Below are 16275 nucleotides of genomic sequence, written 5' to 3'. Positions count from 1 at the left end.
CCCAGGGCCGAAAGGGGGCCCAGTAAGGTGGACGGACCAAGGGGTCCCTGGAGGGGGGGCTGGCCCCAGGGCAGGTGTGGGCACAACACCCGATGAAAGCCCACCCAGGTCTACGGTGGGGGTGGGAGGGGACGGGGCAGCCTCCCCAGGAAGCAAAGGCGGACACGGCTCAGGCCCCCGAGGCACCCGCTGCCCAGACAGACAGACAGACAGACAGCCGCTCGGCCCGCTGGTTCACCCACAGGGAGCCGCGTGGATGTCAGGGAGGGGCCCACGCCGGGCGCAGGGAGGGCGGTGAACCCGGCAGTGTCACCCACTCGGTCGGGGAGGAAAGGGCTGATACCTGCAAGCCTGGAGCCCCCCGCCCAGCCCCCGAGAAGGCCGAGTAACCCCCACAAGGGGGAACGTAGGACCCGCTCAGCGGGCAGCCTGCTGGGAAGGCTGGGGGGCCGGAGCGGGCAGCTGGCAGCCCCCACCCCACGGCCACCCCTGCCCCCAGCCCTCCTCCCGCTGCCTGGGACCCCCCAGTGCACACGGCCTGCCCTGATCTGCCCTGCACGGGCCGCCTCGAGCCACGACCTTCCCTCCCGAGACCCGTCCCCCTGTCCAAGGGCTGCCCCATCAGGCCAAGTCAGGCACCAGGGCCCCTCGTGCACCCCCAAAGTCAACACACGGTTGGGGGACGCCGAATAGCAAAGCCATGATGGCGGTGACCAAGGACCCAGAGGGAGGACAGAAACGGGGCTGCGGGGGACAGAGCCGGCTCTCGATGCTGCTACTGCACCCGCACAACGGCCAACGCGAGCCAAGGCCACGGCCCAGCTTGAGAGGGGGACGGGAAGACACCCCACCACATGTCCTGGGAGACAGGCACAGCCACCCCACTGCACGCCCCAGGGGGTGGGGGCACGCTGACAGCCCCCCGCATCCCTGCCTGCCGAGCATGTGTGCCCAGGAGAGGGAAACCGAGACGCGCTCTCCAGCTCACTTCATACACGGCCTCCTCCGTGCAGGGGCCCAGTGCTGCCCCAATGGGCTCAAGGGGTGCAGCGTCTTGCTGAAGCTCACGCCGCCAGGGAGCGTTGAAGGCCTCTCGGCTCCAGGAGGAGGCAGAGGGACGACCCCACGGTGAGTTTCGGGGCAGGGACCAGGGGTGGGTCCCCCCCTCCATCCACCCGCAGGGCCTGCCCACCCGGACACCCCAGACTGGCGTGAGGTCCCGGCACGAGCACCCCCCCCACCCCCCATCTGCCTCCTGCTCCCCCCACACCTGGCCTGACACACATGCTACCTCCTCCTTGATTGGAACTTCCGGATCAGACCCACGGGCACAGTTTGGGGTGCCACGGACCAGGCTCCTGCCCTTCCTGAGGTGATGCTGGGCCTGCACCGCCGGCTCAGGGACAGCCCGGGCATGATGCCCCAGGCCCGGCTCCCCGGGGGACCCTGCTGACAAGCCCTGGCTCACCTGCCCTGGGAGCGACACCTGGGGGGAGGCGGGTGGGGTACCTGCTGCACCCTCTCTGCACCTCGATAGAGCTATCCCCCTGGGGAGGGGCCGCTCAGCACCCAGACCCGAGAGGAACCCAGGGCCAGTGGGGGGACACGGTCAGCAGGGCCCTGGTGGCAGGACTGGGGTGAACTCCCAAGCCCAGGATGCCCTAGTCGGTCGCCAGGGCCACGGAGCAGGGCCCTATAACCCGGGAGCCAGGGGCTCAACGGGGGCACCCGGTTCCCGAGAGGTGGGCTCACGGAGGCCAGCAAGGGTCAGAAGCACGGAGACGCCACAGCCCGGCCCTTAGGGGGGAGCCCACGGCCTCTCTCCTGCCGGCACTGCTGGGTGGGCTGCTCACACAGCACCAGGGCCCGTGCTTCCCCGGGGCCCTGCGAAGGGGCTTCCCTGGAGGGCAAGCAGGCGGGCAGCACAGGGACAGCCCGTGCCAGTGTGGATGGACCCAGCACAGACGGCGGCACGGACAGGCCCAGCTGTACAGACAGACCCAGCACAGACAGCGGCATGGACAGGCTTGGTACAGGCAGGCTGGCACCATCCACAGCTCACTGAGGACAGAGGGGGCTGCGGCTCAGGCCCCCTGCCCAGCCCGTGCTCTCCTGGGGAGGGATGGCCCTCCCCAGCTGCCCACCCCACTGCCTCCACGTCCTGGCGGCAGCCCCACGCACAGGCCTGTCCCGTTTTCCAAGGCCTGGAGAGGCTCCCGCCAGCCGAGAGGACCAGGTGGCGGCCAGGGGCCTGGCTGCCTGCCCTCCAGCTGCCTGAGTCCACAGTTCCCCGACCTGCCAACCGCGGCAGATTCGCCTGTGGAAAACCCACACCCTCCAAGACAGTTACACGTTTCCAAATAAAGTCGGGGCTCAAGAGTTACAGAGACACCCCAGGGCACTTCAGGGGGCCCAAGTGTGCAAACCAGGAACCCAGACCACCGGCATGTGTGCGTGAGCTGGGGTGCGTGCATGAGCCGGGGTGCATGCGGGCATGAGCCAGGGTGCGGGCGTGAGCCGGGGTGCATGCAGGCACGAGCCAGGATGAGGGCATGAGCCGGGGTGCACGCGGGCGTGAGCCAGGGTGCGTGCGTGAGCCAAGGTGCGGGCGTGAGCCGGGGTGCGTGCGTGCGTGAGCCGGGGTGCGTGCGTGAGCCGGGGTGCGTGTGGGTGTGAGCCGGCGTGCATGCGTGAGCCGGGGTGTGTGCAGGTGTGAGCCAGGCTGTGTGCGTGAGCCAGGGTGCATGCGGGTGTGAGCTGGGGTGCTTTCCCGGGGCGGGACTGGGACCCCTCAGCGGACTCTTAGCCCCAGGCGGCCCTGTGCGACCAAGTGGATGCTGATGGGGCTGCCGGGAGGGTGTCACCACGGAGCAGCGCTGGACCACGGGTGACCACGGGGCCGAATGCCACACGTTCAAAGGCAGGAACGGCTCATCAGATTTAAAATGCACGTCCCCTCCCCCCAGACGCTGTGCCTCTAGAGTTGCTGTGGGAACACACAACCAGGCAAACACACGGCAGCCCGGGGCCATCAGGGGGTTCTCTGTTCAGGGGAGAACCGGGAGGCCTGGTGCTGCCCACTGGGGCCACTGGTTAGAGAGTGCGGGAAACCCTGCAGTGGCACCTTAGGCGGGTGAAGCGTGGGTCCGGCCAGGGGGCCCAGCCCAATGGGTGCCCCCGGGTGGTGGGGTGGGGTGGGGTGAGGTCGGGGCTGGCTGAGAGCAATGGGCGGGGCCAAAGACAGTGGGAGGGGCTGAGGACAGTGGGTGGGGCCAAGGGCAGGAGTTAGGGCGGGGCTGTGGGCAGTGGGCGGGGCCGAGGGCAGTGGGTGGGGCTCCCCTGCCTCTGAGTTCCCCATGTGCCTCTTGGGGTCCAGCAGCAAGGCTGGAGATGACAGTGACGGGACCTTCCCCGCCAAACCCTGGGCCTCATGCATCCTGGGACAGCACCTCCCTGCAGCCCGGCCAAGCCATATGTGCCCCCCAGGGACATAAGTGACCCAAACACTCAGGCACAACCCATCCATCTCCGCCTGTGTCCGTTTATCGCCCTCTGCCTCCCCACCGCATTGTGCTGGACAACGCCTTATCCTCGCTGCTTTACGGTCAGCTGTAAGTCTCTTGGGATTTGGGGTTCAGAGTCAAGGTATCCAACATGAAGAGTCTCCTCTGTTTGGAGATAAACCAGCAACTCACCCCTCACATTTCTCCCGAGGCCAGCAGCCTCCCAGCCTTCTCAGCAACACAATATCCCCCTCTTCATCCAACAGCCAGGCTCCCCTCTCCCAAATGCCACCCTGCCCCAAGGCCCTGCATGAAGGGTGTGTTCTGGTGGAGGGGCTGGGGCCTGGCAGACCTTTTCCACCCTAGCTCCTGCACCCAGGCCCACTTCCCTCCAAACCCCGGGCACAGGAGAGGGGCGCTGCAGGTGCAGACCGCGATGCCCAGAGGACTTGCCCCATCTGCAGGGAACACAAGAGACCCAGGCCCTCCCCTGGAGCAGGAGCCGGGGGGCTACAGGGCGACGGCAGTGGGAGAGCAGCACCCAGCACCTTCCCAGGCCAGTGCCCCATGCCCACCACGTCTCTGCCTTCCCCAGAGGTGGGGGCTCAGGCGACCAGCCCTCGGACTCACAGATGGGGGCTGCAAGGAGCCTGGCCCACAAAGGTCTCTCCTCCACCCAGGCCCCCTTGGTGCCATCACCGCCCCAAGGCCACCGCCGACCAGACCCCATTCTGCACGATCAGCCACAGTTCATCCACCTTGGGCCACAAAGCCCCACATCAGGACTGAGGACGTGCAGTGGGCCGGCGAGCGCAACTGACCAGCGACCCCAAGGGTGGGCCTGCCCCCACTCTCCACAGGGGACTCATGGGGAGTCCCAAGGGTGCACGGCACCCACAGGCTCCAGAGAACACGGGGCAGGGTGGCCAAGGCCCAGCACCCAGGCACAGGGCAGCCACAGCCTGGATGGGGTCCACCACCGCAGCCAAGGACGGCCAGGCCGCCGGTTCCCCTGCCCAGGGGGCTGGGGGCCAGGGGTCTTCCCTCCGAGCAGCCCAGCCAGGACAGGGGAGACTTGGCAGCTGGAACCTGGACTTTCCACCTCTCACCCTTGTCAGCACAGAGCCGAGAAAAAGTTCCCCAGGGAAGGGCAGGTCCAGGAGGCGGCCAACACCCACCAGCCCGGCCACGCGCAGCCTCCCCAGCTTCAGCACCGCGGCGCTGGACAGCTCCGCAGCCGGGCCACCGCAGAGCCCTGAGCCACTCCCAGGGCCTCACTCCGGTCGGTCGGCGCAGTCGGCGAGGCACCCCCGCTCGTCCCCACCAGGCCACGAGGAGAGGGCAGACCTGGGGAGGGTGCGACCGAGCCAGGAAGGAAGGCCCGCCTGAGTCGTGAGCCCCTCCCAGCCCCGTCAGGGCCTCGGGTTCCTCATCGGCCTCTTCCCAGGGCTGCAGGGGGTCCCGAGAGCCAGCGGCCAGATGCAGGCCACCCCCATGGCCAGGTGACCGGCCTTGGGCCCGCCCCTCCCGCTGGGCTTCGTGGAGCCTCTGTCCCCTGCCCCCGCCCTGGGCTAAAACCGGGTCGTGCCTCCAGGTGGTGCTCACGGCACGGAGGTGGCATCCGCACGACGTGGTCACGCTGCATCTGTTATGGCTGCAGGTGCCCAGCGGTCCCGGCAGGACCAGGCCTGAGATCCAGCCGGCACCCAGCTCGGGGGTGGCGCCTGTGGGGCCAGAGGAGGCAGCCCCGCCCCCACGCCTGGGCCAGGAGACCCCTCAGGAGACGGGGTCCATCCCCCCAACTTTGGTCTAGACCAGCAGTTCTCAGAGTGGGATCCAACCCGCCAAATGGGAAGCTGGGGCAGTGCAGCAACCAGCCCTGGGGACCCGAGGCTGAGACCACTGGTGGGGGGGCCCAAGGCTGAGATCACCGGGGGCCCGAGGCTGAGACCACTGAGGGGGACCCAAAGCTGAGACCACTGGGGGGGGGTGGCCCGAGGTTGAGATCACTGGGGGGTCCTGAGGCTGAGACCACCGGGGCCCGAGGCTGAGATCACTGGTGGGGGTGGAGGGCGAGGCTAAGACCACTGGGTGGAGATGGAGGCTCGAGGCTGAGACCACTGGAGGGGCCCGAGGCTGAGACCACCAGATGGGATTTAGGGGGGAGGGTCCTGAGGTTGAGATCACTGGGGGCCCAAGGCTGAGACCACTGAGCAGCCCCCACCCACCCCACACCCCCATCCCCAGCCCAGCTCCCCCAGCTTCCCTTGGGCCCAGTGCAGGGTGGGCGGGCGGCAGGGGCTCGGCTCGGGGTAGCCAGGGTTGAGGGGTCCTTGGAAACCATGTGGGTTCCTTTGGGGCAAGGCCAGCACCCTGCCTTCTGCCCCGAGCCTCACCTCTCAGCGACACAACACACACCAATACACTCACAGCCAACCCTGTCTGGGGTTTGCTCCCGAACAACTGGCTGGAGAGGGGTGCAGAGTGACAAGCTTGGCTGCGTGTTGTCCGAGAAGGGTTCCTGTGTCCCACCAACATCTGAAAATCCCCAATATCCACTGTGAGAAAAGGACCAGCTTTATGATCGCCATGACCACCCCTTTCAGGGACGCCCCAGGAGCAGAAGTGTCGGTGGGGCGATGAAGCTCAGGCAGCTCCACCCCCACCCCCCGCACACCCCAACCCTGTGGGCCCCAAGGCAGAGGATGCTGCACCAGTGGCCCCTGACCTCTGCCCCCCACAGCCCTGAAGGACCCGGGGAGCACTCCCTCCTGGGGAGGGGAGGTGGGGGAGAAGAGGCAGCAGGCAGGAGAGCCCCCCAGCAGAGGCCAGGCCCACAGCCCCTGCTGAGCCCCAGCCGGGACAGTTCCTGTTTGTACCGGTTTGGATGTGTTATGTTCCCAAAACGCCATGTTCTTTGATGCAATCCTATGGGGGTGGATGTATCAGTGTTGATGAGGTTGGGATCCTTTGGGTGTTTCCACGGAGATGTGACTCAATCAACTGTGGACAAGACCTTTGATTGGATAATTTCCACGGAGGTGTTGCCCCGCCCATTCAGGGTTGGTCTTAATTGAGTCACTGGAGTCCTATAAAAGTGTTTACAGACAAAAGGAGCTGCTGCAGCCGAGAGAGATGCTTTGAAGAACACACAGGAGCTGAGCGAGGAGCTGGGACACAACCCAGGATCAGCAGATGCTGGCCACGTGCCTTCCCAGCTGACAGAGGTGTTCCGGATGTCACTGGCCTTTCTCCAGTGAAGGTACACTCACGCTGATGCCTTCATTTGGACACTTTATTGCCTTAAGACTGTAACTTTGTAGCCAAATAAACCCTCTTTATAAAAGCCAGTGCATTTCTGGTGTTTCGCAAAACGGCAGCTTTAGCAAACCAGAACACCGCTGTACCGGGAACACCTTCCTCCCGGGATGCTCATTTCTGCCTTCCTGGAAGGTGTGAGGGTGGACGAGGGCACACACTTGGTGAGGGTCTGGCGACTTGGCCTCAGGGTTGTGTGACCCCCACCCACCCAACAAGAGCAGATGATATGGATGCTGGTGGGAGAGATGGTACCCGGGGCTCAGGGACCAAGAGCTACGTGGGCTCTGCATCGAGGAAGCTGAGGCAGGGGGCCGGGACCCCGCCCCCACGTGGGCATCGGAGCCGCTGAGCCAGGGCCAGACACGGGCGGGGGCAGCCCCTGGATGTGCACCCACCCCCACCTGTCCCCCACCTCCCCCAGGGCCTGGCTTTACCTGACCCCATCCACTCTCCACACTCGCTACACCCTCCAACGAGAGATACCCAAAATCCCATCAGCTCACAGCGCTCCGTCTGTCCTCATTTCCCAATCCAAGCCCCCTCCCTGCCCAGCCCACCCCTTCGCCAGCTGCTCAGGCCCTCACTGGCACCACAGAGCTGTCCCTGCACCCACAGGCACTGCCGAGCACGAGAGTCACCTTTCCAGGAGACCTCTGACCAGCAGGAGCCACCCTGCAGGGCCCCACGACCCACCCCGGGCTACACCCAGGACCCCTGTTCCCCCGGCTGAGTCTGCGGAGCTCTGGGCTGAAGGCCTGAGGCTGGACAAGCAGGAACGGGGACAGGGCTCCTATGCCAACCCTGACCCCACAGAGAGGCCGGGAGCCCAGCAAGGCCTGCAGCGCACCAAGCAGCAGCTTCATGGCATCTGCAGGGTGGCTCCCACCGGCCCCTGCCCCGTGTCCGCCGCCCACCCATGGCTCCGTGCCCAAGCCCACCTCTAGTTCGGAGTCAGCATCATCACCAGAGGGGCTGCCCAGGGAAGGGGCCAGGTCAGGCCTCGGAGACAACGCGCCACTCTGGGGGCCGCTCTCCCCACCCCCGACACCACCCGAGCCCCTTCCTGGGCAGGCACGTGTCCAGCCTCCCCCCAGCCCCAGGCCTGGACTCTCAGACCCAGGAGACGAAGCCCCCAGCCCCAGGGAGCAGCCAGCCAGGGACTGACCCCGACAGACCAGCTGGGACACTGCAGGGACCTCAGGTCCAGGCCGAGGCAGCCCCGGAGAAGCGCCAGGTGGCTCCTCACGGCCTGTCCTCCTTGCACAGATGCCCCTCCAGGTTCTGCCCAGCCCATCCTGACCCCCAGGCCCAAGCAAGAGGCTCCCGGGCCGCAGCCTCCCCTCATCGAAGCCACATTCCTGGCGTGCAGCTGCCCGCTGCCCCCGTACCCTGCCCTGGCACGAGGGGACCGAGGCTGTGGCCTGACGTGTGTCTGCATCACTCGGCCTCGCGGGCGGCTAGCTGGGCTGCCCTCCAGGCCCCTGGGGCCAGTCTGAGCCCAGAGTGGGCAGCAGCGGGGTGGGGGCCCTGGGCACGTCCTGACCCCCCCACAGGCCCTGGAGCCCCTGCCCAGGCGTCACCCATTCCCCCACCCCCGCCAGCCCAGAGCCACGAGGGTCGGAATCTCCCAGGACCCTCGGAGGCAGTGGGGGCAGCCAGCCCCAGCCCCTCCCTGCGTCAAGGGGGCCCTGAGCCCAGCACCCCCACTCCTGGGGTGGAGGGGCCCCTCCCGGGTCAGCAAGTCCCCGCCGCAGGCCAAACACCCCACGCACTTCAACACACGTGACCTCAGGACCCACCGCCCAGGGGACAGGGCCCAGGGCTGGGCTCAGGAGCAGCCGTGGGCCGGCCCAGGAGGGGCCACCCCGGCCGTGCCAGGAGAAAGGCGGGAGGCGCAGCGGAGACGGAAGCCACCAGCAGAATAAGGGCCGCTCCTCGTGAGGAGGGCTTGTCCTCCTGGCTCGTTACTGTCCAGGGTGGGGGTGCCCGGCTTCCAGCTGCTGGGGCTCCAGAACACTGGCCCCTCAGAGGCGGCGGGTCGAGGCCTGTGAGGAGCGGCCGGGCCCGGCACAATCGCCGCCTTGTCCCCGCGCCCCCGCCCGAGCCCAGCCCCCATCTCGTCCCGAGTGAGAGGCGGCCGGCAGGGGCAGCCCGCTGGGCCGGCGGACCTGAGGGGCCTGCGGGCGGCCTGGACACAGGGCTCTGGGTGAAGACCACGAGGCCCATCCACCTTGGGGCCCACCACCCACTGCTGCGCGGCCCTGGATGAGCCAGTCAGCCCACAGCCAAGGGCCAGCCTCAGAAGGTCAAGGAAGGATCCGTCGGAGCCGAGAGGCCTTTTCACAGGATCCAGGCAGCAGGGAGCCATCCTCAGCCCACAGCCCAGAGAGACCCCTGCCCCACGCCCCCCAGCTGGCCCCCCTCCACGCCCCCAGCCAGGACCCCACACACACCCCTCAGCTGGGCCCTGACAGCCCATCGTCCTGCCCACGCCATGCACCACAGACGTGCCCCAGTTGCTGGCCCCAGCTGCAGGAGCCTCCCAGGAACTTCACGGAAACCCCATTGTACAGGGAAAGGGCCTGAGGCTCAAAATCCCCCAGCCCCCAGGCGGCCAGAGCCCAGGAGAGCCGCCCCATTAAGCTCCAAGGTGGCCAGAAGGGCCCACAGGCCCTGGTCATGCAGCAGACGGGGCACAAACGTGGGGGGAACGCCAGAACGCATGAGCCAGCCCTGGCCCGTTCCCTCACTGTCCGGCACCAGGCCCCAGGAGGACACGGGCGCCTCTTCCAAAGAGCCCAGACCCTCCCGCTCGTTGGTGCCGTGTGAGCTCCCAGCTGCGGAGTGACGGGCCCCTCACTGCCAGCCCCGAGGGAGCTGACCAGTGTGGTGGGCACGGGCAGGCGGCGGTCGTGACAGCGCAGGCACCTAGGGGACGGCCTCGGGAGAGCACAGGCCCTCCAGGCTCGGCCCCAGGGGAAGCTGGCCACACAGCAGTGCGCCATGTCCTCTCCCATAAGGGCCACCGGCCGCAGCCTGACCCGCGTCCACGGAGGCCTTTCAGACACAGGTGCGCTCCGGCTCGGGGAGGGCTCTCCGTCCACTGCCAGGTACTCAAAGGGGTCCAGGGTGGGGCGCATGCCCGGACTGCCCTTCTCGCACCGGGGTCACCCCAAAGACAAACGCCAGGAGTGACAGCCAGGAAAAGAGATAACGGAAGAAGGCTGGGAGTGAACTGCAGCTGCCACCCCTGCCCCTGCGCTGGGCAGGCCACGCTCACTCAGCCACCGGTCCCAGGATCAATGTACCCAAGGGCAGGCCCAGGCGATAGACACTCAGCACCCCCAGGGTGCTGGGTGAGCGTCTGCAGTAGCAGAGACCCCCAAGCCTGGGGGGCCATGGTGAGTGCGTCTGACGCTCGATATCCAGAAGGAAAATCCAGTCTGGTGTCCATGCACACCAGAGCACCCCACTCCCAAATGGTTCTAGAGACCACTGTCCACCCTGGGCAGACGCCAGGCAAAGACCAAACAGGGGGCGTTCCAGAAGGCCCCCCGGCCCAGCCCCTGCCCCTCCTGCCTGCCTCAGGAGAGGGGCGCTGGCAGCCGGGCAGGGCGGCGACCCTGGGAGCAGCGCAGTCTCAGGGCACCTGGCCCACCAGGATTCCCCCCCCCACCTCTGCACATCCACCCACACTGTTCCCGCTCCCGGCACACCCTTCCCGCGGGACCAGATACGTGCCTCTGGGGCACCCCACCACTCTCAGAAGCTCCTTCATGGCAGGGACGGGGGCCAGACCAGGGAGAACTTCTGACTTACAGGTGTCACTCGGATGTCCCAGGGGACCCCAGAGGGCCTGGGACAAGTCCAGGGCCCAGAGCACCGCCCTCCCCCAGGACGCCCCCCACTGCACCCCAGAAACCTCCAGGCTGAGCTGCCCCCTCAACGAGAGGGACAGTCCCTCTACAGCCAGCTCCTTGGCAGGAAGGGGAGCCCCGGGGGGAGAGCTCGGCCACTGGGAGAGGCCAGACCTGCACCCCAAGGCCTCCACGACAGTGATGCTGCCAGCTTCACTGGGGGGAGCCTGGAGCCCCCCGGGGCCGCACCACGGTTTGGGGCAACAAACAGGGAAGAGGGCTCCCACCCTCCCTGGCCCCTCCAAGCCCCAGGTGTGACCCTACTCAAGGATAGGGTCCTGCACCTCACGTTTCCGAGAGCCCACCACGGACAGCAGAGAAACGATGGGCCTAAGTCTCTCCCCCAAGTAGCTGCCGCCTGTGAGCATCTCCCCAAGTTCTGAGCAGGCCTGTCACCCTGTTTGCAGAGATGGGATGAGACAGACGACGGCACAGGGCGGGGGCTCTGGACACCCTCGGGGTCCTCGCAAGGAGTGAGACCCACCATCACACGACAGGTGGGGTTCCCAGGCGCCAGCTGGCCACCCGCATCCAGCCCTGCTCCACCCTGACGCGGGGGCCGCGGGGGCCCCACCTGATCAAAGGCGGCGCCTCCACGGTCAGCCCGGCCCATGCCCGCCCGGGGGACCACTCTCTGGGCCTGGCCGAGCAGCACCCCCGGAGGACCCGGCATCCAGCCCCCAGCGGCCGACAGCGAGGGCCCCCCCGTCACCTCGCAAGCTGCCTTTGAGTGCTCAGTCCTTTTCAAACAAGCATCGCCCCCAATTACCCCACTCCCGGCCCTGCCTGCACCCGGCTCCTTCCAACACCCCAGGCCCCACGCGGGCCTTCCGGACCCTCCCTCCTGGTCTCACGGGGACTGTGCAGGCCGCCCCCTCCCCAGCCTGCAGAACCCTTAAGTTGGTCTTCATGAAGAGCTGCCACACGCGGGGACCCCGAGGGGAGGTCCCAGCACCCCCGCCTCCCGTTCCTACGGGCCTGTGGCCCCAGGCAGGCAAGCGGAGGCTGCGCCTTCAGCTCCTCTCCGTGCTCCCACCGCATGCAGGGTTCACCTCAGAGCCTGAGACCACAGGGCTGCAGGGGCTCGGGGGGACCTGCTGCACACCCCTTCCTCCTGCGGGTGTTTTCGGGCCACAGGGGCTGCCTGGGCTCCAGAGCGGGGTCCGCCACGGCATAGGGACCCTGGACGCATGGCCTGCCCCGTGTGTGTGCACCCCCAGCCTCCATGCCCCTTCCTGGTGGGTGCCCTCAGCAGCAGGGGTGGTCTCGGCCTCCACAGGCCCAGGGAAGGGCCTCCGGGACTCTCAGGGTCAGGGGAAGCCAACAGAAGAGCCCCGGACAGCTGGATGCCGAGCCCCAGCGACACCGTGCCCCAGGAGCCCTGGCTGCCCGGCACAGCCCCGTCCCTCCAACAGAGTTCTCGGCGGCCAGAAACCACGGCCCCTGCCAGCCTGGTGACTTCCTGGGGCAGCTGAACACTCCAGCTTTGCTCGTCACCCGCCAGGAGGCAGGACCCGGGGCTGCCAAAGCGCAGCTGTGCAGGGTGAGACACCCGAGCTGGACGGAAGCAGCCCAGTTCAGACACAACCAGAGCATCACCCTGAGCCGAAGGCCGCTGGAAAGGCACAGAAAGTGTCGGCCAGAGCCTGCCCATCTCAGGGGACTTCCCTGGGGGTGTCTGCATCACCCACACCCCACACCGAGCCCGGACCTGGGGACCCGCTTCAATCTGAGCACATCAGTGACCTGCCTTCCGACAGGCCACGCAGGCTCTGGGGGGCTCCCTGCCGTCCCCCGTCAACGCCCCCTCACAACACGCAGGTCCTCACTGGGGCGGGGGCACAGCGGAGAATGGGGAAGATTCAGGCGAGAGAACACTTGGGAGTAAAGGAGTTCAGGTCCAAGTGTGTGACCCCGCCACACCCGGGGGCTCCCCGGCGCCCGGGACAGGCCAGCAGGGTGAGGGCACGGGGAGTACAGACACAAGTGCACCCGCGCCTCTCCCACCAGGGCCCCGGCAAGACGCTCATCACCCAGATAAGGCCAGAAGCCTCTCTGGGCAGACGGGCAGGCCTCTGGCGCTGCTACTCGCTCGGCATTTGGTGCCGGGAACAGCCCAGCCAGCCGGGGGCCCGGCCCACGCACGCCACCAAACTCCAGGTGACCCTTCAGCAGCGGCGGCAGAAAGACAGGGGGACGGCCAGCCGGACGGGCCACTCCCCGGCCTTTGCACCAAGAGAATCACCGCAGGGGGCCCCAGGAGGAAACTCAGCTCGGCGAAGTGCTAAGGGGGTCCCAAGCCACGGAGGAGGGGCTGCTGGCTTTGTGCTCAGGTCGGAGCTGCTCCCCAAACGTCACACCGCAGGGGGCTGTCGCCATACCCGGCACCTCCTTCTGCACTCACTACTGTTAACCACAGCAGGAAGCTACTGTAACTAACCAGGTGCGGGCACAACTCGACCGAGGGGACGTTCGCCAGCCCGACCGTAACTCACCCCTCCATCGCCTGTACTGGGAGGTTTCCTCAAGACGATGTTTTATTGTAAAATAATTACATTATCACGCTGCCTCCGCATGCTGCTGCTCCAGGCCCTATCCCATGTGGGTTCCACAAACTACCGTCGTCCTTCCCAGGAAGCACCCGGGAGGGCGCTCAGCCGAACCCTGGCTGTCTGCGGCCTCCTCCCACCCCCCCCACTCCAATGGCCCTGCCCTGCTGCCACGGCCCCCCGACACCCCGGCAGCTGGGTCCAGAGCTTGCTCAGGCACGGACGGGGCTGTCTCCCCAGGACAGGGAGGTGCAGCTCCCTCAGGCTCCCAGGCCAGGCACCCCGGGGCCCAGGCACCCCAGGAGCGCTTGGCCTTAGTCACGGCACGGCCGCTCCCCTCCCCCTACGAGCCCAGGGCCTGGTCCACCTCCTTCCCAAACACCACCTCCCTGCTGCCCTGGGGGGTGTGGGAGAGCCAGGGCCTGCGGCCTCACCCCTTCCTGGGCCCCCACCCTGCAGCAGCCCCTCTGGGCCTCACCCCAACACTCCCTTCCCCTCCCTTCCTGCCTGCCACGGTAGGAAGGGAGAAGCCGCGGCACCGGCTGCCGGGAGCAGCCTGGAGACGGACCTGGAGAAGAAAGAAAATGGCTGAGTCCAGCCTCCCACAAAGGCGACTGTGCGAATGCGCCGGGCTGACCAGATGAGGGGGTGGCCAGGCCGCTGGGGAAAAGTTGGCCAAGCACAAGGGCGGCCGTGGTCACCGCGGGCCTTTCAGGGCCTCTGCAGGGACCCGACCCCCGCTCTGGAACGGCGCGGCCGCCTCAAGCCCGGCGCTGCTCCGGCGGCCCAGGGGTCCGCGGTCCGGGCCCAGGGCGGCCCCTCTCCCTGTCGGGGCGCCCCGGGGAGCGCAGCGTAGCAGCCGGCGCTGGGCTGAGGCCAGGAGAAGGCGACGGCGCTGTCCAGCTCCTGGCTGGTCCCAGCACGACCTCACACCCGCCTCGGAGGGAGGCCCCAGGCCATGCGCGGTTGTCAGGAGGCCCGGCCGGCCGCCCCTGCCCGAAGGCCGCTCACCTGCAGGCCCCGGGAGGCGGGGGCCGCGGCCGGGGCGCAGCTGCTCGGGCAGCACGCCCATTAGCGCCGCGCGCAGACGGCAGATGGGCGCCCGGCGGCTCCGGCCGCCGCACAATGGCCCTGGCCGGGCGCACAATGCAGCCCCCCGGCCGCACACCTGGGCGGCCCCCGCGCCAGTCCGCGTCCCGCGTGTGTCCTTGGGCCGCGCCGGGCGCCCGCAGCTGCGCGGCCTGCGGCTCGTGCGCCCGAGTCGGGCAGGGTCGCCCATTGTTCGCGGCCGCCGGCGGCCTGCGGGCCAGGCCCTGGCCCGGGGCCGGGTCTAGGCGCCCCCCTCTCCCCCGCCGGCGCGCTGTGGCACCCCCACCCCCCGCGGGCCTCCTCCGGGACGGCCGCCCCCGCGCCCCACGCACCTGTCTGCCCCTTGCCCAGCGTCTTCTCCAGCCGGTAGGGCCCCACATACTGTGCGTGCTGAGCTCCGCCGCCGCCGCCGTCCTTCCCCGTCGATGTCATCGCTCCCAGGCCCGGCGCCGGCGAGGTGGGCGCCCCGGCCGGCCGGCGGGCGGGCGGGCAGGGAGGGCCGGAGTCCCGTCCGTCCGTCCGCGCGCCGTGCGCCGCGCGCGGTCCTCCCGGAGCCGGATCGGCGGCGCCCCGTGCGAGCCGCGCGCTTCGCTCCGCGCCCCCCGCGCCCCGCTCCGGAGGCGGCCGGACAGCCCCGAGCCAGCGGCGACGCCGCGCGCTCCTCGGCTCCACAGGGCGGGCGGGGGCACCAGGCTGCCGCCGCCGCCGCGCCGCGCCCCCGCCGCCCGCCTGTCCGCGGCCCGCGCACCGAGCCGGGCCGCGCCGAACCGAGCCGAGCTGAGCCGAGCCCGAGCGAGCGCAGCCGGCAGCGGCGGCGCGTCGGCGGAAGCGCGGGCCGCGGCGGCGAGTGGCGCCCGCGTCGGCCAATCAGCGGCTCCCGCGCGAGCCGCCCGCCCCTGCCCGCCGCGGGAGCCCGGGGGAGGCTCGGCTGCAGGGGGCTGCGGGGGGCTGCGGGGAGCTCCGCCGGGGCGGTCGGGGGCTGCGGGAGCTGCGCGGGGCGAGGCCGGGCCCGGGAGTCCGCGCGCGCTCCCGACCCGTCGCCACCGCCCGGCGCGCCCTCAGCGCATCCCGGGAGGCGCGCAGGCTGCGGGGCGGGGCGGGAGTGCGGGGGGCGCCGGGGGAGGAGGGGAGGGGTCTCCAGCCTCCGGACGCCGTGGCCCGGGGGTGCGGAGGATAGTACGGCGCCGCCGCTCCTGGGGGCCGGGTCCCCGGACTCCCAGACGGAACTTCCCGCCCCTCCCGGGTGGCGGCGGCCGGCACTGCGGAGAAGGGCGCGCGGGCCGGCACGCGGCTGCGGGTGTGCAGAACCCGTGACCTTGCGCTTCCCGGGCTGTGCCCCGAGGCGCTGCCCTCCTCTGTCCCCACGGGCAGAAGTGGGGCAGCGTTTTCCCGGGTATTAAATGAGGGGCCAGCCCAGCGGGGCCACGAGCTCACCCGAGGTCACACAGCAGGGCTGTCCTCAAGATCCAGCGGAGGCCTCGGAGAAGCCACTGTACAGTGTGAAGTCCAGCGAGTCGGCAGAGGCAACGGACCGGGAGGGACCCCTCTTTCTTGCGGGAAAGCATGGGTGCTGCGGAGAGTCCTGGGAGAGGAGAGGTTGGGGGGCAGGAGGCCCCAGGAGAGTGAGACCTGGGGGTCTGGCCAGGGAAGCTAGGCTTGGGGAGGTAGGTGCAGGGCCTGGGGTCAAGCTCCCCAACATTGTTTCAGACTTTCTGCTCCACCCTCCTGGCCGTCCCTGCCAGCTGTCCTGCGTAGCCAGCCGGTCCCCTGATCCTGCCCACCCTCTGGGGCTGTTGTGAACTCAGGAAACTTCCAGATCCTTCCCACATTCCATGCACTGCGGGGACCACATACAGTGCATTCCTTTATTCCTCTTCCCCAACCCAGGGGAACACA

The 16275-nt window shown here is 68.7% G+C and overlaps 1 protein-coding gene across 17 annotated transcripts in view; it reads right to left on the bottom strand.

Moving 5' to 3' along the window:
- BRSK2 (BR serine/threonine kinase 2) overlaps positions 1–14886 on the bottom strand; it is a 69460-nt gene extending 54574 nt beyond the window's left edge. For 6 of the 17 annotated variants that reach the window (XR_005217419.1, XR_005217418.1, XM_037839814.1 and 3 more), the window contains exon 1: positions 14712–14884. Coding sequence is in view for 13 of the 17 variants with exons in the window: in XM_037839814.1 (XP_037695742.1) it covers positions 14712–14811 (100 nt within the window). In the remaining 4 variants the exon portion in view is untranslated. Of the gene's footprint in view, positions 1–13768; positions 13838–14711 lie in introns of those variants that run through there. The other 11 variants (XM_037839818.1, XM_037839812.1, XM_037839820.1 and 8 more) reach the window with 4 other exon arrangements.
- Positions 14887–16275: the final 1389 nt, after the last annotated feature.

This window comes from Choloepus didactylus, chromosome 6, assembly GCF_015220235.1.
Source record: "Choloepus didactylus isolate mChoDid1 chromosome 6, mChoDid1.pri, whole genome shotgun sequence".
NCBI lineage: Eukaryota > Metazoa > Chordata > Mammalia > Pilosa > Megalonychidae > Choloepus > Choloepus didactylus.
The sequence above is the reverse complement of the archived record's forward strand: the minus strand, read 5'-3'. Positions and strand labels throughout refer to the sequence as shown.